The following is a 22251-nucleotide window of genomic DNA, read 5'->3' as shown; positions in this document are numbered from 1 at the left end:
TGCCATGTCTGGGGGCGCTAAGAATAAACTGGCCGGTCCACTCAGGGATAAGGTTACCTCCAGGCCTCCCGTGCTTGCAGACCTCCACCCGGGAAGCGGCGGGAACGATCGTAGGGGGGTTAGGTTTAGCCATTTCAGCTGCGAGCCTAAGCGTTCCGCCGCTCTCGTTGGTGCTCGCAGAAAGGCCACAATCTTCGAAATACCCTTCTCTGGAGCCAGGGGGTGTGGAGGCCCACGCGAGCGACACCGTCGCTGGGTTTTTCCAAACCAAGCCGCTCCGAGCAACAGGTGGCATATTTTTGTGCTTCCTTGTGGGGTTGCAGGATTTTGTCAGGACACTAACAGGATCTTTTAAGAGAAGGACTCTTGCAGTTGGGGATTAACATAGTTTAACAGAGATGGAAGGTACAGTGCATCTTTTTCACATATTCAACTGTGTATTGTGTTATATGTTTCAACTGTGAGAATGAACAGTGCAGAGACATTGTAGTATGTTTGGAGAAGTGCAGCTTACTGCACTGATGAGGAATTTCCTGACCGAAGGCCTCTAAAAATACACTGTATCATATAGCTCATTGCCCAAATGTTATGCTCCTGAAACATGCATGTGATGCCCATGAAGCTTTTAAAGGATCTTCAGATAGGGCCATCAACTGAATTATGCCTCAGCCTGCCTGATAGGGAATATGGCTGCTTAATTCGGTTTACATATCTGGGACTGTGGATAGGTGATATCGGCTCTCAGATATGAAAGTAATTTTAATATGCTTAGAGGGATTGCATGGACATTAAGAATGTCAGACAAACAAAAAACAAAAATCAAAAATCTGTCAATTTTCACACATTATCGAAGCTCTTTCGGAATAAGTTTGAAAATTTCTCCAAAGCTCCGTTCCCTGACTTGAGATGTAGTTATCTCAACATTAATTATTAGTATGATGGAAGGTTGCTAAATGGATTTCAGTCTTGCGTGAAATAGCTTATTGTTGCAGAGGCTTTAAACTGAATTTGATATTCCGATGAAACTGTAAAGACGGTTGGTCAGATGGATGTAAATAAGCTCCAGTAAAGGTGTCAGGGGAGCAGTGTGGTGAGTGTCTGAAGCCCAGCGGTGGACTGTCTGTCTGCTAACTGGCTTCCTTCAACAGCTCCAGCTCACTGGCTGATGTTAGTTGCCATGGATATGAACACAGGGACCCAAGTGTGAGGTCTTCTATCGGAACAGGTGATGAGGGGCAGCCATTTTCTGTTTATTATTTCAACTACTGCTCTGATCCAGAAGGGCTGGTGAGGTCATCCTGTAGCCTAGCACCCAACACTGTGGTTAACATGATAACACCCTTATACTGCTTGGCATAACACACCTAAATACACCTTAGTGTGTGTGTGTGTGTTGAGCATTAAGAGTTCATTCATAAGGACAAAGGTTTCTGACACAAAATATAGTAGTCCAAGAGGGACTGTTGTTTTTAGTGAGGGGATGACAGAAGAGGCTCTTCATGTGGTCTTCTTGAGTCAGCACGTAAAGGCCAACTCTCTAATTTCTAGTTGGGCAACATGGTGCCACATGACGGGCTCCAACAGGTGGGCCGAGCTGCACGCACGCACGCACACACATGCACGCACACACACACATGCACTTGCGTACACACACACACATACGTGCACACATACATACACCCAAGTGCAGATAGGATTGTTGGCTCTAATGGAGGGTGCACACACACAAGTGAGAATCAAGTGAAAGTGGAGGCAGACTTAAAAGGAATTTCAGGCAGATTTTATCTGCCACAGGTCATCGCAGACAGTGAGCAGAACCCCATCTCCTTTTAGATGTACAACAGATGAGTCACATATCAAATTTAAGAAACCATACACAGAATCACAATGGCTCATACAAGAATCAATTCCCGACTCAGACTAAATTCGGCCGCATTGGACCAAATCAATAAGGGGCTCTGTAAAAGGAACAGTGTTTACAAAGGTCACACACGGTGTGTGTAAGGAATCACTGAGCGGCTATTCAGCCTGCATGGCACCAAGGTTTTATATCCATTTAGAATGAGCCTTTTGACAGGAACAGTCACATCAATACATCTCCCCAACAGATACAAAGGCAGCATTTTTCTTTACTGTGGCCTTGAAGATACTTTAACACTAAGTGATTGATACTGCAGTCATGTAACATTCTTATGGAGCCCTTTTCAGTCGTCTGTTGCTGTGGTGCCCTGGCCAAAAGACAAAGGCCTGAATGTCCGTTTGTCAGGCCTTGTTACGAGCCTCTCATCCCCCCTGCAGGGAGTGAGGCGGTGCCTAAATCCTCCCATGTGTCTCCACAGTGCGGGGCTCCAGCACCACCACCACAGTGCTCGAGGGCAGGGGCATAGACGCGGCCAGGGCTGTGCCTCGCCCCCCCAGGCGCACCATGAAGGAAGACCTGTACACTACATTCAGCTCACCCATGGCCTGGGTGCTGGTACTGGCCCTCGTCATCACCTGGTCAGCCGTGGCCATCATCATGTTCGACCTGCTGGACACCAGGAGCCTGGAAGGTAAGCGCAGCTCAGCTCCTCTTCCCTGGCCCATCCCCATGCATCCCGATTCCAGCAGGGTGCCTGGGGGTCGTGCTGCAATGGCTCTCCTGTGGTCAGCCATTGTATATTTTGGTCTGGTTTGGAGCCCAGAGCCGATGAATACAACCATCAGAGGAGCCTGTATCAGCGAGGCACTGACATCGTCTATGGATTGATGCTTAGCGTAAAAATTGCTACGGGTCGGACTAATAGGAGTCTTGGACGAGAAGTTGGAGAGACTACAAAATGCGATAAAGCCTGATGGTTGTTTTCAGGGCTGAGAGTTTATCTAGAGTTCCACTGCGAGTGGGTGCTGGGGGGCAGGGCGGAAGTTTATTGGGCCAGGTCCTGATAGCGCTGACAGTGATTAAGACAGATAGGGTGTTCCATGAGCTGCGTTCACTTTCAGTCAGCAGCAGTCAACGAGCAGGTCAGGTCCTGTCTAGCTTCATTCCTCCTTTGGCCTTTTTTGACAACCACTATACTGCATAATCAGCTGATGAGATTATACATTAGGCAATCTTGCGTATGATGGCTGCATATGGTCACGTTTGATGTGAGATTAAATCAGGATGTTGCTCAGCGAGCTGTTTCAAGACTGTTGAATGTGAATTTTGTGAAAATTGTCATCGCTAAGATGGTTTTTGCAAATGCTATAGTTTCCATATCACATTTCACTCGCATTTCATTTCATTTCAACTCCCCCCCAAAAAGGTCAGATGCCTAGCACACAGAGCACATTTTTGAAAGTGTTTCAAAAGTGGGAGACCTTTTCATATTTAGTGTATTTGTGTAGCTGGGACCAACCCACACCTGGTTAAGTCTCTCTAGCACACTGTACCTGTCTCTGGTGACCACTTTCACTCGCTCATTTCTAATAAGTTTGCCTCCTTTTTCCACCCTGTCCATCCCCATGTGTCATCCTGTTGCCATCCAATAAAAAGCCCATACTTTATACTGTGACGACCCCTGTTTGCCACCTGGTAAAGACTCTCTGCCTGCAGTGAAGTGCTGTTGCCTGAGTCTGTGCGCGTGCGTTTGTGCGTGTGCCTGCCGCTGCCTTCCCCAGCTCCTGTGTACGCGTGTGCATGCATGCAAACAGGGAGCAACTGTTGCCATGCTGCAGTGGATCTGGTGACGGCACTTAACCGACAGTTGTCTTGTATTTCATTAAACACACCTTCACCTCGCATCCTTTCTGCTTTATTAATTCCTCTCTGGTGTGACGCTGTGCCTTTGAGCACCGTTTCTCAGGCTTGGTCACGACGAAATGCTTGCTTCTGTGTTTTCCCTGCTCCCAGCACACCTGAGTCGAGTCATCAGCTCGTTAATGAGCCCTTCATATGCCCTTCTCTGTGTGGCACAGCAGGGAAAGCACCGACGTGTGCAGTATGCGGGGTTCTCGGGGGCCAGCAGTAATCTCCGGCTTCTGGCAACTGTACTGGAATGGTGAAATAAGTACTGTGTACTATCAGATGGAGTCCTTTCTTTTGTACCAAGTTTTTGCTGTACATTCTACAGACAAACTACAGAGCACACACACACACACACACACACACACACACACACACACTCTCTCGCTCTCTCTCTCTCTCGCTCGCTCTCGCTCTCTCTCTCTCTCTCTCTCTCTCTCTCTCTCTCTCTCTCTCTCTCTCTATATATATATATATATATATATATATATATATATATATATATACACATACACACTGTATTGTAAGTCTCCATGTCTTTTCCACATATGACAGTTGGTCCTGTTTTAGTGAAGGCTATGCAACCACTGTAGTGTTACAGCTCACATAAAGTAAGGGATGTGCAACCCATCTGGTAATAGCACAGTATTTGTGAATGCCACTGCAGCACATAAAAGGCATCATGTCAACTGGATATACTATATACTGCCACTCTGCCCTTCTCTACTGTCCTCTGTAAAATTCTATCATCTGACATTGAAAATCAAGAGGATTCTCACTGCAAGTGCAAAGATTCTCCAAGTACCTTAGCAAAAAAAAAAAAAAAGCTAAATCCCATGTTAAACACCTTAAAGTTTAATGTAATAATATGAATTGCTAGATTAATGCATACTAGTATAGTATATCTCTACTATAATGTAAATGTTCCTTTTTTTTAAAAAAGTGTTACTAAATAAAAGCTCCTTTATGGATAAACCCTAGTCTGGACCTGCAGTGCCAACAAATAAAGAAAGAAAAACCCTTCATACAGACAATAAAGCATAAGTGTGAGCTGCTACTGTGAGTGTTACTGTACGCAGCAGAGTTCAACCTAGCACATGTAGGGCTGTATTACATACATTTACATGCACATTTAAGGCATTGGGTAGATGTTCTTATCCAGATTTACAAAAGTGCTTTAGTTGTTAAATCAAAATAACATATCCTTAGCCAGAACAAATTGGTTAGAGTCCAAAAATTAAAAGAAATAAGCCAAAATTCCAAACAAACAAACAAAAGCAAAACACACACACAAATCAGCAAGATTCAGTCAGGTTGCAGATCTTCTGGAACAAGACAATACTCAGATTGATACTCAGGTGATACTCAGATGATACTCAGACAATACTCATCATAGCATCATAGGGTTATTGAGCACAGATCAGGGAACATGCAGTTTACTTGGGATGGCAGAGCAAGTTGGTCAACAAAAATCTCAACTTTACATGAACTTCACGTTTCATTTTAGAACTGCTGTCATTGTAGAAAAAGCCCTTATTTTTGTTCCAGCACCATCTTTCTGCATCTTTCAGGTGCAGGGATTTTGTGGTTGGAATTTTACTATACAATACTGCTTAATACTAAACGTACATGTAGTCTAAGGCCTGAAGAAGTAATGGAATTCTGTTAATAAGCTTCACATTAATTGTTTCGGACATTGCTAGTTTTGTTTCCTTCAAAGAGAAGGGGAAGAAATGTGAAAAATTATCTGAAAAATCTGTAGAGACTGAATCAACAAACGCAGTCACTCGAACGTGTGCATGGGTCAACCAAAAAGGTCTTCACGGAGGGTCTTGAGCTTCTTTCATTTAAATTCTGTTCTCAGCATTACTTTAGCAGTGTTAAACCAGACTGTCTAAATTCATTTGAGCTTGCATGGCTTTTATTGCCAGCATGCTCCTTGCAGCTCTTTCCATCCCATGAAGTTCCACATCGTTCTGTTTAAAGTTAAGTTTGCAATATGGTTTCACAGAGCTACAAATGATTCACCACTCAGGTCAGGTCAGGTGTTGAGAATCAATTAAAACACTGTGGCTTGTCCTGGTTTATTAACTGTGTGGTAGTGACCAGTAAGCCATACTTGCCATGCAGAATGATTCAAATATTCATTTTTATTTTCAGTACTTTGAGAGAAAGAGACCAACTAGATTTGCAGAATTTTAATGCAGTATTCTATGTTGCAGATATGCCAGTTCTTGTCAGAAGAAGGGAAATATAGTTTGTCCTTTCAGTGTACTCGGTGACTACTAATCGAGAGAGGCCCAAGTGGTCATCTTGGGAAAATCGAGATCTTGGGCCGTGTCATGTGGAACCACAGCAAAGAATAATATGCTTCAGCTCAACTAACGCAGCGCTGCGTTTGTAGCCTGAAGTCATTGCCCTGAGGTGGAGCTGCTGAGTTAAACCCAGATAGAACGGCCGTGCTCGCACATAGCACGAAGCAGCAGCAAAGAAACCATCATTAAACAAAATGAATGGGTAAGCATAAGTCATGAAATGCAGTGTGGCTCAATCAATCGCAGCACATCACGATGGCACTGCACCAGGGCATCTGCACAAGGCCAAGGCTTTACAGGCTTTGAGGGTCAAAACTCAGAGGAAACTCTTTTTTTATGCTTCTTTAAAGGCTTGATTCAAAGATTTTTTTGTTGTTCTGTGGCTGTAAGGCCCAGTTCTCGTCCCAAGAGCCTCTCAGAGCACTCTCTCTAGAAGATGTCTCTGATGCTCACTGCCCTTCTTGAAGATCTGGAATTACCCAGCATACTCTAAGCCTCTATTTAAAAAAATTATATTAATTTTCAGAATTATTACCATAAGGGATGGGGTTTCTCAGTAACCGCACCATGACCATGCTAATATATACAAGTGATTTGTTCTACATTAGCAATGATTGTTTGGGACGTACAATATAGAAGGGCAAAAAAAAAAAATCCCTAAAAACCTTCACATTTAAAAGAAGCCAAAATTTTATTTGCTAGACCAAGGTTGAAACTGAGGGAAAAAACATATTTTACATAAATGGAAGGAAAGATAATCCAGTTAGATGATCAAAATGACAAGCTTAGAGCTGTTTGACTGCGCATTAAAGTCTGCATGTCTCGGCCATGTCAACCATCAACAAATAATCTGTTCAAACACCCAGCTCACTAATTTTATTTCATTTCCTCTGTGACTTTTGAGTCAACGGCACCGAATGAGTAATAAAGATGAAGCCCACATATTGCACTGGTCCTTGCTTACGCATTGCCTCACGCGAGCCACCCAACAAACCGAGTCCAACGGCAGACGAGGAGCAGCATTAGCATTTCTGACTCATGCTTACATTACATCTTAATCTTGAACTTTAGCAGCGGATGAAGTAAAAGACAGCACAGTGGTGACTCATGCGAATGAGTTGCCAGGTGACATAGTCTAAGAGCAGCTTTCAGTCTGTCCTCCCAGAGTCCCTCAAATAGCTAAATAAATTCACTTTTAAAGTCTCTCAAGAGTTCTGACTCGAGCCCTCTGCCACACAGAGTGAGTGAGTTTAACGAGTCTGTGCCACTGTCTGTGTTCGAGTCTGGAAGGCACACGCTCTCCTTCTCTCTCTCTCTCGCTCCCTTCCTCTTCTTCTCTCTCCAGACTGGCATCTGCTGTTTACTGGGGCTCTAGCTGCTGAGGCCATGACATGATCATCATAGACAGTGAGAAATGGGTGAGACCAGAGTGTGGGAGCTCTGAGGACAATAATGGATTTTCATGAAGTAGGTTACAAAGTTAATCAAACAAATGTCACTGAATTTATCAGCACTGCATTAACATTTCTATATGGGGCAGTTTTCACAATGACGAGCTGAATTCCGATGAACCCTGCTGGAGGGGATGAAAACAAAACATCTACCATGCTATACAAAATGAAGCCGACCACAGCTTTTAACAGAAAACACTCTACAGTGCATTGTAAAAATGGACCTTTTATGAAAACATCATACAAGGAGGCATAAATTAGGCATAGAAATACAGAATTAAGTTTACTTAATGTCTGCTCAAAATCCATGGAGCAGTGTAATCCCAAAACTATCAAGGCCCAAATTCTTTTTTTTTCCCACCCCCCTGGAAATAAATTTCCTTTTACATTTTGCAGTGGCCAAGCAAATTTTCCTGGGATGAGCTCGGCACAAGCCACTCTGCATCTGTATCGCGTCCAGTGCACATGCCTGGTCCCAATGATTGCCCCAGTGTGCTTATAGTATGTGGTGCCTTCATATGTTTCATCTGCAAGCATGTTCGCTATTACTGTCAGTTTGGAGGCGTTTGATGTGTTGGATGTGCACTGTGCTGTCCAGCCTCTCTCTGTCTTGCTTTGCTGCATGGTCCCCTGGATGGATTCCACCATGGGCTTGTCTACTTGCTGCTGTGCAACTCCTCTGCCTCTGTCTCGTCTTAACAGGACCTCAGCCAGGCCGTCTCAGGAACGCCTTCAGGGAGGCAGGCAGCCTTAGAGGCAAGCCGTCCTATGGATTTACACTTTGAAGTTTTTTGCGGTGGACATTTGTATCACTTCATCAACTAACTACAAAGACTGTATAAGACCTATCTAATTGAGCCCTAACTTACTCATGTAATAAATCATTTCTGCAGTTTCTTTTGTCATGGTGAGTTTGTGTATGTTACAAGGTGCAAGTTTCATAGGAATTTGCAACATCTTAAACCTGCTATCTTGGATGTAAATGAAAATGCCTCTTACTCTCATTGTGGCTTTCATACTCACAACAGAATGACAGATTTGTAACCTGGTTTTGACTACAGACTACAAATTCGCATGCAGTGAATCCTAATGGGAATAGCCACTAACAGGAGAGGGTGCAGTGGCTGAAATAGCGTGAGTCAGGGGAGTTTGGATTCTGTTGCATGCTCTACTCTCATCCCTGCCTAGTGCTGTCTGGCCTGAACACTGCAGCCAGACAGGTTTGAGCAAACATTCACATAGGCAACGCCGAATACCATAGCGACGAGTGTCCCGCACGACCGTGGATGGACAAAGGGAAAGGGGGAAAACCCCAAACCACATGACACACACACCGGTCCTGCATATGATTCGCAGGCTTCTCACATTCATGGCAGTATCTCATTGTCTAGCCTATTGTTGTTCAGCCGGGCTCTGCGGCAGGTTTGGTTATCGATCAATCAGAAGGACTTTGAAGGAGCGGAGAGCGTGTCTGAGCAAAGAATCAGAATGAAGGAGCAGCTCATGTTGGTTTATGAGTGTTGCTGAGAGGTGATGATGATGCTTGAAAGTGTTCTAATATCTAGCTGTGAAGTGAGCTGGTGTTTCTGACCTTTTCCTTAGCATGTACACAGGAAGTGTATTTTGAACATGTGGGGGTCCTTTTCTGATGTCAGCCTGTTACACAATGCACTCAGGGGGCATTCAGCACATGAGCAAAGATCCCATGAAGACAGTGGACAAGGCCATGGAAGAGTCCTCCAACTGGATGAATGCAATCTTGACATTTATGACTAATTTGGTAGCACCGGAGGAAGAGGAACAAGGTATTTTTCATTATAGAGGTGTACACAGTAACAGAACTAACACACAATAACGTGTGGAATGCATCAAAAAAAAAAAACCACAGGCAGAGTTTTGATTTGACAAGTCTTGGGAACCAGTAGTCCTTATTATAAACTTGTCCCACTGAGGGTCACTCTTTTTCACCACTGGAGGATATGACACATGTCTAGGGAATGACATTCACACAGAGATTAGGAAACACCACTATCATATCCAAACAGCAGGCCCAGAGGACCCTGTTCAGCACCCATGGGGAACCCATCAGATAGCTGGCATACTGAAATCAGATCAGACTTCTCCTTCTGCGAGGCCTCCGGCTAAAGCCAGCTCCGGCTGTTCCGCTGCAGCCCTGATCCACAGGCTTAGAGGGGCAGGAGAGGTCACTGTCAGCCTGTCTCATCTCTTACTTTATGTGTACCTGACAGAAACGGCCGAAAGAAATTAGCCACCGTAGGCCCCCTTTTGACACAATTAAGGCTGCACAGTATATTGCTTGTTACTCATTATCACAATATTTGTCTTTGAAACATCGATATCGCACAAGGCTGCAATATTCAAATGGACCCGGTAACCATTCACTATTGTTTTTTTTTACTCTGTGTGATTTGAGCATCCTGACCTTTCTAAATGAATGCTCTTTCTTTTAAGAACCGCATTCAAGAATTGACATTCGCATAATCCGATAAAATGTAAATCATTTTGTTCAAAATAATACAGATGAATTTTCACGGATGGATTTTTAATATATTGCAAAGCATATCACAGTCACATTATGCAGCAGTATAATCGCAATATAGTATTGTTGATCATACCCCCCCCCCCCCCCAACACACACCTCACCTCAACCAGTACAGAGAAGGGTGTGATGTGATTATCTGATTGTGCATGAGGTGTCTTGTTGATAAGAGGAATAATATAGAATGGAACATTGTTTTCCAGCCTTACCCCTCATGGAAGACATTTGAGACAGAAGAATAAGACTGTGTATCCAGGAGTGCAAAACCGTATGCTGTGTGCCACATTTGTGAATGTTCCAAACTAAAAATAAAGTCACTCAAAAAAAAGGACAATCTGCCTTTCTCTAAGTCACTTTCATAATGTCTGTTTCTATTTGGGGAATGCCTGTTGTCATTTAGTACTATACAATATTGCAGAGTACACAGTTCCATCGCATTATGAGTCACATGAGTGAAGGGAATAATAGTAAAAGAATGGATGCTGTCATAGCATGTAACTCAAGAGCACATTAGCGCCACGGCTAGGCTAGTCATTAAATTCCTTAACTCATCATCAATACTGCAAGTACCAGAAGGCTGAGCGGTACCAACCCACGCCGAATAGGTTCTACACAGAAGACCATTGGAGCAGTATATCCTTTAATGTGCACTGTCCCTTTAAGGACCACCCGATGCTCAGAGTAAAACCTCCAGTCCCCCTCCTGCCCTGTTTAACTCTGGAGGCTAATGGGAGGCTGAGGCCTTTTTTAAGCATTCTCGCATAGTCTTGGATTGAACCACAAATGCACTTTAGAGAGATATAAAGCTCCCGTACAGAGGAGCTTAGGCCCTCTCAGATCAGACTTTCATTCTAAACTAGCATTTTGTGGGTGCCTAGATTGGACTCAGTGGTGTGGGTTTATTCCACTTTTTGACCTTGATTTGAAATCAAAAGGGTGCAGTTTCAGGACTGATCTAGAAACATACACTTGCCCTAGTAGACCATCCGAAGCATCTGAAGGCTAGCTGGTGGAAGTACAGCAAACTAACAGCTTGGACAACAGTACTTTGCCAAGAACTGCAGAATTCTCATTTTTATATATATATATATATATATAAAATTGCAAACGACTATCGGCTATTTGGCCTGTAACACGTAACACCAGTCTACTGACCTGAGAAGTTAAACCTTATTTAACTCTAATTATTTTGTACTGCTTTTAGAGAATCTTCCGTCTAAATTTCTCAGAAGAATCTAGTTCCTTTCACTCTTACACTGTCCCCATAAGAGTGAAATCTATAAATAAGATTCAGCGTGTCCTGAGTCAAAGCACACAAGTCTAAATTTACCCTGCTTCTATAAGTTCAGACACATACAGTTAGACTAATACAATTTTAAAATAAAAAGTACGTTTAGGTGGAAGGAAGGGGAAGGCCTTTATTTAATCCCTAATGTCTTGTTAATGTGTAGAATTACAGTATATTATGAGTACATGCAAATTAATGATGAATTGAAGCATAATAAAGATTCAATCTACTTACAAAAGAGCCTATTCATTGAAAACCTTGGATCAGCTATAAATGTTTAATGTTGTATCCAATGGAAAAGCTTAATCTAATTAATAAATCTCATTACATAATGGATAATATGATATTTCTAATGTATAAGCAGGTGCAGTAAATTATCTCTTCATGCCGTATCAATATATTTACATATTTAACTTATCAGTACTGACCAAGTGTAAATCATAGTGCTGGCAGTAATAATAATAATGGCATCTGGAATCTGATCTGAGGTCAGGAATAAGATCTGAGGAAGGAATAAGAGTGAGTCCTGTGTAGCAATAGTAGGCTGAGGCAATGAAACCAAAAGCTCTGTAGCATACACGCTAAACTCCCTCCCACCACAATGACCCACTGACATCAGTGAGCTCCCTATACATGTTATGTGCCAGTGTGTGTGTTTGGGTGCATGTATGCGAGCATTTGTGTATGTATGTGTGCATATGTGTGTGTGTGTGTGTGTGTGTGTGTGTGTTTGGTAGTGTTTTTCAAATAAAAAGGGGCTCTGGATTTACTGTAAATGCTAACGAGCTGTGAGTGTCAAGGACATTAAGATGATTCCACTCTAACTTGGAGCAACACAGTTGGTGCAGAAAAACTCCTTTCTAAGCAAAATCAGGTCAAGACAAGTTAGGTCATTAAAACACTGGAGAGAAACATTCTGGCTTGCAGTACAAATAACAGTGAAACATGCAGCTCCTCAGTGGAGCACGTCCGGATTTATGCACAGATCTCCCAGGGGAAATCCCCGGCTTGTCAAACCAAACCTCTCCGTTGACTACCGTGCTAATGAATTAATCCTAATCACTCATTCACACTTAATCACATGTAACATGAGTCATCTGGCATGGACAGTATGCTCCATAAGTACAGGGGACGTCAATATTAGCCATATTGTTTGGCTAATATGAATAATATGCAGCAAAATTGTAAAATATTCTATTAAATTTATGGAAATCTTGGGAGCCGATGTGCTGTTCTTTGGGACTATTCTCATTAAGGTGAGAATATACATTGGGAAATTTGATTAGTGTGGCTTAGACCGCTTAGAATTCAGTGCCACTGATTAGGCACACATAACTCACACAACTCAGTGACATAACTGTGTGTTAAAAGCCTTTAATTTAGCCTGTTCTTGTGTTTGCTGTTTGAAGGTTGATATGCATAAACAAAATGGAGATGCAATAAATTTAGATGAATAAACAGCAAGCAATGTTGTCACTAAAATGATCTGTCACAGTACTTATGTTCAGCTGAACTGGGCAGTATATCCACAAAATAACCAATCATTTTGCCTCATATTCACCTCTAATGACAATATATACATAATCAACATAGAAAAATCATAAGCTCTGTACCCATATGTATGGAGAGTACTTGTGCCACAAGATGAACTGACACAATATACCTGGTTTGCTATTAGCTGTTCAGTCCCACTGTTATGTGAGCCATGCAAACCATTGCTGTGGTTTTAGCTGTTCCCAGGTATTAACTGCTACCTTAATTCGCACATTGCTATTTACCTTTTATCTTTGTCATGGTGCATTTAACAGTATAATATTAATGTGGTGTGTGTGTGTGTGTGTGTGTGTGTGTGTGTGTGTGTGTGTGTGTGTGTGTGTGTATGTGAGACACTTCTGTTTTGTGGAGCTACCACTCCTTCTCCGGCTGTTCGGATATTTGAGAGGTCAGGAACAGGCTGCCATTTGCTGAGCCTAGCCTCTTCCCCTCTCTGATCTACATTCATTATTTACTCTTTCTGCTCCCATTAACGTTTCTCTCTCACCTCTTTCCTCTTTCCCCACAGAGGAATGGCATTCAGTGAAGAAAAAAGGTTCGTATGTAGGGCTTGGTCTTTTGTTTAAGCTTCTTTCAAGCTTATACTTATGACATGAATGGAAGCTCATTTTTATGCAAGAAGACACTAATGCTACATGTCCAACAAGCTCAAGCTCAAGTCTACACACACACCAACACTCAGCTAATGGATTGTATTTAAGAGGAAGCAATTCAAATCTGGCTAAATTAAAATCTGGCCAAACTGACCTCACACCTCACTAGCAACTGAATTTTTTAAAAGAAAATATATAGTATTCAGGTGCCAAATCTTCATGTGGATGGTGAAGACCAACAATGCTGAATGTTTTCAAGTGTACTTAAATGTCTTGTTACATGTGCTTAACTTTTAAAGTATCAGCAACACAAGCTCATGCCAAATGGCCCAGTGTATGTGATGAGGCATAGTGGGGCTGGCATAAATAAAATAACACAAGTCAAAGTGTGTGTGTGTGTGTGTGTGTGTGTGTGTGTGTGTGTGTGTGTGTGTGTGTGTGTGTGTGTGTGTGTGTGTGTTTGGAGATAGTAGTGCTTAGCCTTTATTAAGCATGTCCATAAATCACATTGCTCTCAATTTTTGTTTTCAAATATATAATTACTGCATAACTGAATATCATGGAAATCATTCCCCTGCCTCTAGGGGAATTCCTACCACCAAGGAAAAAAGGTTTGTAAACCCATAAATCCCTTGAAACCAGTCAGAGGGTATGAGGCTATTGATTAATCTATTAAAATTGCACCTCAGTCTTTCTTTTATTTTTGAAACATTTTAAGTGTGTAAATAGTAAATTATAACTAACGTCATGAACAAACCTCTTACCAGCATTTTTGACAGCATGTGTTTTGCACAAATAAATTGAAGACTGACAGATTTTGGAATTGTTGCTAGTGGAAGTTTGTTTATCTTCCTTCCAGAAATGTTGTTGTTTTTCTCATAACAGCAACAAAATGAGCAAACCTGGTTGGCATGTCAACGAGCACCTAATCAGTGTTAAAGCACCAAGCATGTCACTCCATCATCCATTACCAGCTTGATGAGCTGATCATTAAATCACGTCTTAGTGCCCAAAATGGTGCAGCTAAGATGGCAAACATCTAAAAACCATTATCAGTTTAGGCTGCAGCTAATTTAGTTTACATAATGAACAGCAGAGTGACTAAAATCTCACTTTTGTGGCTGTGATGACTGTTTGGGTATTTTTGTATTTATATTTAATGGAATGCTGTTTTTTTTTTTTTTGCTTTTTTTTTTGTAAATTATACTTTTGAAGTTTTGAATTTGTTTTTCTTAATCACATACTTGGGCTCTCCAAGCGACATTCAATATATAGTTTTCACAGTTATAGCAGATAATGAAGTTGCTCTTCATACTGACAGTGTTAATTATATACAGAGTCATGCAAGGGTTCCATTAACATATATGGCAAAGACAAGGTCATCTTTTTTTCTCACACACAAAAAAAAAGAGTAAAGAGTCAAAATCTAAAACCATGCTGCCTCTGGGTAGGGTTATTGAGTCATGCATTAAGCGAGCACCTGCGTGTCTGTGTAATTCCACCGCAATGCTAAGCAGAGTCCGGCACTTTCCCCTATGTGTCTGTTATGTCATCTCCCTACTCCCAGCAAATGTTACAGGAAACCAATCCATTAACTATATAGCTACATCATCTAACCAAGGATGCATGTGTTTGTATGCATGAACCAGTTCACACTGTTTAATCTCACATTCGTCTTAAGCCACATCCTGCAAACTGTGTCGGCAGATGATAAAAACACCTACACACTGGCTGCACACGCACGCTCCGAATCTTTCTGCATTATACACCGAGTTCGTCTTCATAGATATAAGCATCGTTATAGGTCTGAGGAAATGTTCACTGCATTATGCACATCTGATAAAATGTTATAGAATTATATATTCGGAACATTTTTGGAGCTGTTTTCTTGCTTTGTGGCTCATTTATTCTGAACTGCGATAAACAAATGCATGGTTTAGTTACAGAGTTGCAGGCCAAGGAGATGATTGAGAAGGAAGAAGAAGAGAAGAAACAACAAGAGAAAGAGGAAGAGGAGGAGGAGGAAGAGGAGCAAGCTGGAGCAGCAGTAAAGGCTAAAACAAAGCCTGCGAAAACAAGAACGAAAGAAAGGAAAGAGCCCACAGCAGAGACCAAGAGGGTCAAGGCCGCCGCCGCCGCCGAGGGGCAAAAAGCCACAGCAGAAGCAGACGAGGCAGAGGAGGGGGACGAGGAAGCCATTACTGGCTCTGTGGAACCTGTAGTAGCTGCCGACAAAAAGGTAAAAGAAGAGGCAGCAGAACCTGCCGATGAAGAGGCAGAGGAAGAGGAGCAAGCCGCCGCTACCGCAGTAACTGCCGGTGTGGCCGACGAGGACGAGGCAGGCGAAGCCGTCGAGGAGGCTTCAGCCGAAGGTGATGAAGGAGCTGCCCGCAAAGAGGAAAGAAGAGACGACGAGGCCACTGAGAGTGACGAGGAAGAAGAGGCGATTACGGTTCCCAAAGCAGCACACAAAAAAGACAAAGACGACGGGGAGAAGGATGAAGCGTCCGACGTTACCGATGGCAAAGCAGCCAATGAGGAAGACGAGAAGGGTGAGGAAGACTTCGAAGTCAGAGATATGGCGGAAACTGCAGAAAGGAAAGACGAGCCCGACAAAGTAACCGAACCGGTCACCGCTGACGCCACAGCCGTGGATGATGATACAAGAGATGATGACCAAAAAGATAAAGATGACCAAACTGAAGACAAGGAAGATGAGAAGGAAGAAGAAAAGACTCTCACCGTTGATACTGACCTTGAGCTGCAAACCAAAGATGACACAACAGTCACTGGAATTCCAGATCAGGAAACCGGTAAGGGGAAAAATTGATGATGTAGAACTAATATGGATGGATGTGGATAGTGACGAAGATGACAGGGACATAGCTAATAACAAGTCTGTTCATTTAGCTTACAAAGTGAACAGCAGAACTGATGGTTAGGATACTCCTTCCAATGACAGTTACAAGTTAGACAGTGAAGTCAGCGACAGGCACGACAAGGAAATCACTTACTTTAGCTGAAGCTAACAACAGAGTCTCTGATGACGAGCCCAAAATTGGCAGTGAACTGACAGATGATCATACCACAAATGGCACTCTAGATCTTATATCGACAACTGTTGGAGAAACCGAGAGGAAAGTGGACACCGTAGAGAGAGTGACCGAGGACTCAAAATTAGTTGATGATATTTCAGAGGTAAAGGAAGCCGAGGCAGAGAAGAAAATTAGGAGGTGGGATGGAAGGATCTGGAACATGAGGAGCCAAACCATAACAACAAACCAGGGAGGACTGACAAGACTGACAACCTGCCACCTGAGAGATGATTATAATTACTAATACAACAGAGTCCCAGTCCCCTTCACAGTGTGAAGATCAACTTAAATGAAAGAGAGAGTGTTCATTGTGATACTCACTCTACCATTTAACAATGATCTTTGTGTTACTGTGCTTTGTGTTGCAGTGTAATCAGTAGCTAGCTTCTCTACTCTACAGTACCACTTCACAGTGTGGACCCACCTAGATGAATGTTTTTCATAAGTTTCTTCACATTTCAAAATATGAAATAAATTCTGGTATGACATAACCAGTGAAAGATAATGGCCATGTATGAATTCATCTCCAAAACAAAAATGTTACATGTAAAATGTTCTCATTTAAAAGTTTAGTCCACCAAGTGCTTAGCATATATTTGTTTTTCCCAATGTAGAAGTGAAGTTACTGACTTGCATTAGTAGAACCGCATTAGGTCTGCACTGATGGGTGAGGATGCTGTTAGCAAGCTGTTCATTTTTAATGACTTTTCATTATTTTAGGGATTATTTTTACTTAAGTCATCAATCCAATCGAGGTTTGTAGGTTCTGTTTGATTATTATTATTACTATTATTATTATTATTATTATTACTACTATTATTATTATTAGGCATTGTTTCTTCAACTGTCTTATGTATATACAGATACCAAAAAATTAGAGGATGAAGAAAAGAAGACAGAGCAGGAAGTTGAGGAAGATGAGAATGAGAAAGAAAAGCATGCAGGTGATGAATCGTCAAACCCAGACCCCGAACATGTAGCATTTCAGACAAATCTGGGAATTGCTCATGAGAATGCAGCATGACTTTTACAACTGAAGGTCTGATGTAGCATTTCAAACAGAATCATAAGCAACTGCATGAGCTGCCTTACCCTCTTCATGAAAATCTACTAGTTCCATGCCTAGTCCCACGCGCCAGGTCCTAAGGCCTGTAGGGAGACAGATCTGTGGGAGCGGCACTGTGGTTTGAACAGGTAAATTCAGCAAATAAATAAAGTTAATGAAATTATTTCATCCATATTCCAAATTTTCATGGTACGTTGTTCACCCTTGGAGTAGTGAAGACAGCTTCAGCGATTTCACTGAGCTTCATATGCAGCACATCAATGGAAATGTCACGAAACAGAAATTTTGCGAATACAATTAACTGGCAGAATTGATTGACTTCAATTAACAAATTCTTAGCATAACTCAACTTTTAGAATTAAGTGAAAAGTTCTAATAGTTAGTAGTGAATTCACAGAGCTTTCAGGGAGCGGTATAAGTAAGAGGAAGCGACAACAAGATGCCAAAGTGTGTGTGCGTGTGTGTGTGTGTGTGTGTGTGTGTGTGCGTGCGTGCGTGCGTGCGTGCGTGCGTGTGTGTGTGTGTGTGTGTGTCCTCCACATTTCTCCATTCCTGCTGTTCCTGCGGAAGGATGTTCATGTCTGTTTGGTATGACTCGGGTTTTCTGTGTTGAAATATTATAAAGGGGGAAAAAAAGAGGCAAAAATAGGACTCACAAGATTGCTAATAATAGTTCTACATATACATATAGATGGATGCATAATTATAGATTTTTAAGGCCAGAATATAATTGGATGATACATATGAGCAATAAATAGGTTGGGTGTTTGAGATTAGCGACAAACTGTACGCTGAAAGTTCAGAGAAATGAAAGGACACAGTGCTTCCCTCCAACACGATGAATTCTCCCCTTGTTCCTGTTGACATATTGACAGTTATTCGCTTTGCCAGCAACCCGTGTAAGGGACAAATGTATAATCCCAGTTGCCATGACCACAGCCTTGATTGCTTTGCTCCTCCTAAAGCAGTTGACTTGTGTTTTATTGTCCACATTATGAACTGCATGAACTCATAGCTAGTCTCTGTGCTTCTCCATGTCTTCTGATGTTGAATGCACATAGCACTCTCCGTATTGCCCGTTTCAAGGATCTTAGCCAGTATTCTGTTCCTGTATCTTGACAGTTATTGGCCTTCATGTCTTGGATCACTAGTATCACTGGTAAACCCCATCGAGCAAGGTCCATCATAACTCAATGTCAGTGTCTGCCTTCTGTTGTGATTCTCCCGTTTTATCATTGCACCTAAAATGGAGATTAGATAGCCAACCCATGAACCTAAGTTAGAATGGAATTGAAATCTCATGGCATGTGAAACTAAGGGTCGACATCCTGACGGCGGCAGCGATGAAGCCTGATGGCCTCTGTGTGAAACCGTGGAGGTGTCAGGCTTTCTGTCTGCGCTCGAGAGAGCAAGGCGTGCAGAGCGACCACCCACGCAGAGGCGCAGCCAGAGACGGACATGCGAGCGCATCCGAGACGGAGTCAGGTGTTCCGCTCCAGACGGAGTTGAAGATGTTGACACATGCAGTGTTGAGAAGCGCATCCTTCTGGGTTGCTTCTATAGCCATCTTAGGTCTCGGGTGCTTTAAACAACCTTTGAGTTGTTGGCAGTTTACAGCAATACATGAGTGTTGTTGTTTTTTACCTCTCATATGCAGTTTCTTTTTAGCTGCACAGAATCACTTTTTAAAAAATGTTTAGGCTATAATTAGGCTACGTCTGCGATCCGCTCCCTCCCCAAAACAGCCAGTCGATCACCGCTAATCCACAGACCACACACCCCTCGGATGCCGTGCCAATGTACTAACACTCTTCACCTATGAACTGATTTCTTCCCTACATATACTCACTGTGTGGCATGTTCACATTGTGAAATAGGGTTTTGCTCCGGGTCCTGCTTCTGAATATTCTGGCCCAGACCCCCCTGATGAGCATCTCTATGCCTTCTGGATAGTGTTTTTTTTACCTCTGCCTTCTGATTTCCTGGTGTTTTACTTAGCCTGTCTGGTTTCCTGTGTGGTGTTTTTTTGTTTTGTTTTTTCCCCGTGCCCCAATATTCTTCCACCTTTTAAATGGATCCCCTTGCCTGACCCAGTTCCTGATACTACTGCTTATTTGACTAAACTGTCACCTAAATATGAATATTTAATATAAACGCCAGTTAGAATGTGTTTATTGTAACAACTAGTCATTGCTAATTTGAGTTCAAATGTGGGCGACAGTGCACTTCTCTGTGATTCAGAATAAAAACTAGGCTTGATCTTAACTCACAGAGACTTCAGCAAGTAAGCCTCGAGCCATGCCGGGGAGGAACATCTCCCTTTCCCTTATCTCATTCTCTATCAAGAATCTCCTGCTATTATCTGCAAGCAGTGCAACTCTCATATAACACATTGAGATGTTTGTATGGAACAACACCATCTCACTTGCAGAGCGAGTTTGATGGAACACATTTTCATAAACCGTTTTAGACGCAATTTCCTCAGCAGTATTTTCAATCCATATCTGTGATTTGCAATATTTCTTTTCAGTCTGTTTCTTTCCGTGTCTACCATTCAGACACAGATGCTGTGCATTCAAAGAAATCCTTCAGGAAAGGATTTGGGATCGAGTGTCTAACTTGTCACCCGTTAATTCTCTTTTGAGTGTGAGGGACACACAAACCCTCTAAATCCGGTACAAGAGACATGTGGGAAGGGTTTTAGTGACAGGAGATATGGTCCTTAGATTTGTACTTGACTATACAACAGATGAAAGGCCTAATTGAAGACAGAGTGAGATTACATGTGACACTGATGTTCTGTGCTTAGATAAAGTGAACATTTCAGAGCATTCTCCTGGCTTGCACTTTTCAGATGCTCAAGCCTACTTTTTTAAGAGGTTGTCATTTCGTGGATCAATTTTAACCATTCTTTCTAGGGTTACCATCGGCAGTACCGTAACATCACTTATACAATGGCCAGGATCGGCCATCCCTGTAAATGTGATTCATTTGATGAATATTTGATTGCATTGAAATATTTTATTTCTGGGTCTGTAACCTTCCTTTGTCTACAAATATTTTTTTTGTTTGTTTGAAATTGCAATGGTCCAACATTTCCTTAGCCTTTAGTGAGATTACATTTGGAACCAGCCCTTATGTGTAATGGCTTGTGTCTGTAAGGTGCATCTTTGTGTTACTGGGCTCCCCAGAAAATTACAGTTACAGCGGTGGCTTGTTACCATTTGTCACCTGAAACAGGCCTGAAAAATAGTGGTTCAGCCTATGCTTATGAACGGACTCTGTCATTCCTCTATCAAGCGCTTGTTTAAATGTATTTCACACAGCGACACCAGTTCCTGCTAAGAAAGAAAAACTGAAACGAGGCTTTTATAAATCTGTATGCACCCAGTGGCTTGAACAGACTCCGCTCAAATCACTCGAAACATCAGAGATGTTATAGACAGCTACAAAGCTTACGATCATGTTTTATTTTTCCAAATGTCAGAGCTACCAAAAGAAATTAAGGAAGATAAAAATGATGAAGAAGAAGAAAGAGACATACTCAGGAAAAAGGCAGAAGCTGAGAAAGGTTAGTAAACAAGACAAAATGATTGGAGCTCATTTTGTAAATTGCTTGGGTTTTCTGGACTGATTTTGTTCAGCAGACATTGTTTCCTGTTATATCTGTAAACAAACTACTGATTTAACATCTCTGATGCTTCCAACTATTTTTGAAATTGTGTAATCATGTGTTATCCTTTCGAAATTGCAGAGTTAGCTGATGTGCGATGTAATTTGAGAGCTACACTAATATAAACAGAGCAGTTGAATCAGTAAAGATACATCTGTGAGAGAACAGTAAGAGAGAAAGTTGAATTCAACATTTAGTTTATATTTAAAATTCATAGTTTTAATCACAGGCACTAAACTTTGGTTTTACTCCAAAGCTTGGGATCGCATGAGTGTGTTCCTGCTGATTATTAATAAGGATGTGGTGTGGTTAAATAAATAAATAAATAAATAAAAAATATCTGATAATAAAAAGTATTCTTCTAAAGGTCATTGGCTAGGGGGGAGTTTAATAACACAGACACTATACTGAGCTGCAGGGCTGAGTATTATCAAAAACTCCATTAGCATTTCAGGCACAAAGCATTCAAATAAGATCTCTCTAAAAGCCTCCCAAAACATGTATACAATGACCCAACACCAATTATTATTACTCAGACACATGGATATGTATCACACTGTAATATTTCTGAATTTTGCAGACATGCTCATAAAATTACACCATACATCACCTATTATCTTTTTTGCTGCCATAAGGCTGTCTTATTGTAATGATCCAGTTCTTTTTCTGAGAGGGTGGCATGTGATCAAAAAGTGTCACATTAATTTTGACAAATGTGTGTAATTCAGACCTCTAATAAAGCTGTCACATTTGTACCGTGACTTAGAGTCACTTTTTTAAAATTAATTTTTCTAGTTTGATGAATGATTGCAAAAAGCTCTTTGCGTTTTTATGACACAAGTACATTATTGGATTTGGCAGATTCTTCGCCGAACACCCAGGGAACAGTG

At 41.9% G+C, this 22251-nt stretch overlaps 1 protein-coding gene across 16 annotated transcripts in view; it reads left to right on the top strand.

Moving 5' to 3' along the window:
* Positions 1 to 25: 25 nt before the first annotated feature.
* trdn (triadin) overlaps positions 26 to 22251 on the top strand; it is a 35327-nt gene continuing 13101 nt past the window's right edge. For 9 of the 16 annotated variants that reach the window (XM_081717438.1, XM_081717436.1, XM_081717439.1 and 6 more), the window contains exons 1-10: positions 26 to 405; positions 2340 to 2552; positions 3518 to 3556; positions 8235 to 8288; positions 9209 to 9337; positions 13443 to 13469; positions 14112 to 14138; positions 15468 to 16340; positions 17486 to 17566; positions 21176 to 21259. In XM_081717438.1, coding sequence (XP_081573564.1) covers positions 399 to 405; positions 2340 to 2552; positions 3518 to 3556; positions 8235 to 8288; positions 9209 to 9337; positions 13443 to 13469; positions 14112 to 14138; positions 15468 to 16340; positions 17486 to 17566; positions 21176 to 21259 — 1534 coding nt within the window. In that variant the 5' untranslated portion in view covers positions 26 to 398. Of the gene's footprint in view, positions 406 to 2339; positions 2553 to 3517; positions 3557 to 8234; positions 8289 to 9208; positions 9338 to 13442; positions 13470 to 14109; positions 14139 to 15467; positions 16341 to 17485; positions 17567 to 21175; positions 21260 to 22251 lie in introns of those variants that run through there. The other 7 variants (XM_026998044.3, XM_026997988.3, XM_081717434.1 and 4 more) reach the window with 7 other exon arrangements.

The sequence above is a fragment of the Electrophorus electricus genome, chromosome 7, assembly GCF_041902795.1.
Source record: "Electrophorus electricus isolate QZ-2024a chromosome 7, ASM4190279v1, whole genome shotgun sequence".
In the NCBI taxonomy this organism is placed as follows: Eukaryota; Metazoa; Chordata; class Actinopteri; order Gymnotiformes; family Gymnotidae; genus Electrophorus; species Electrophorus electricus.
This window is presented reverse-complemented; position numbering and strand designations above follow the sequence as displayed.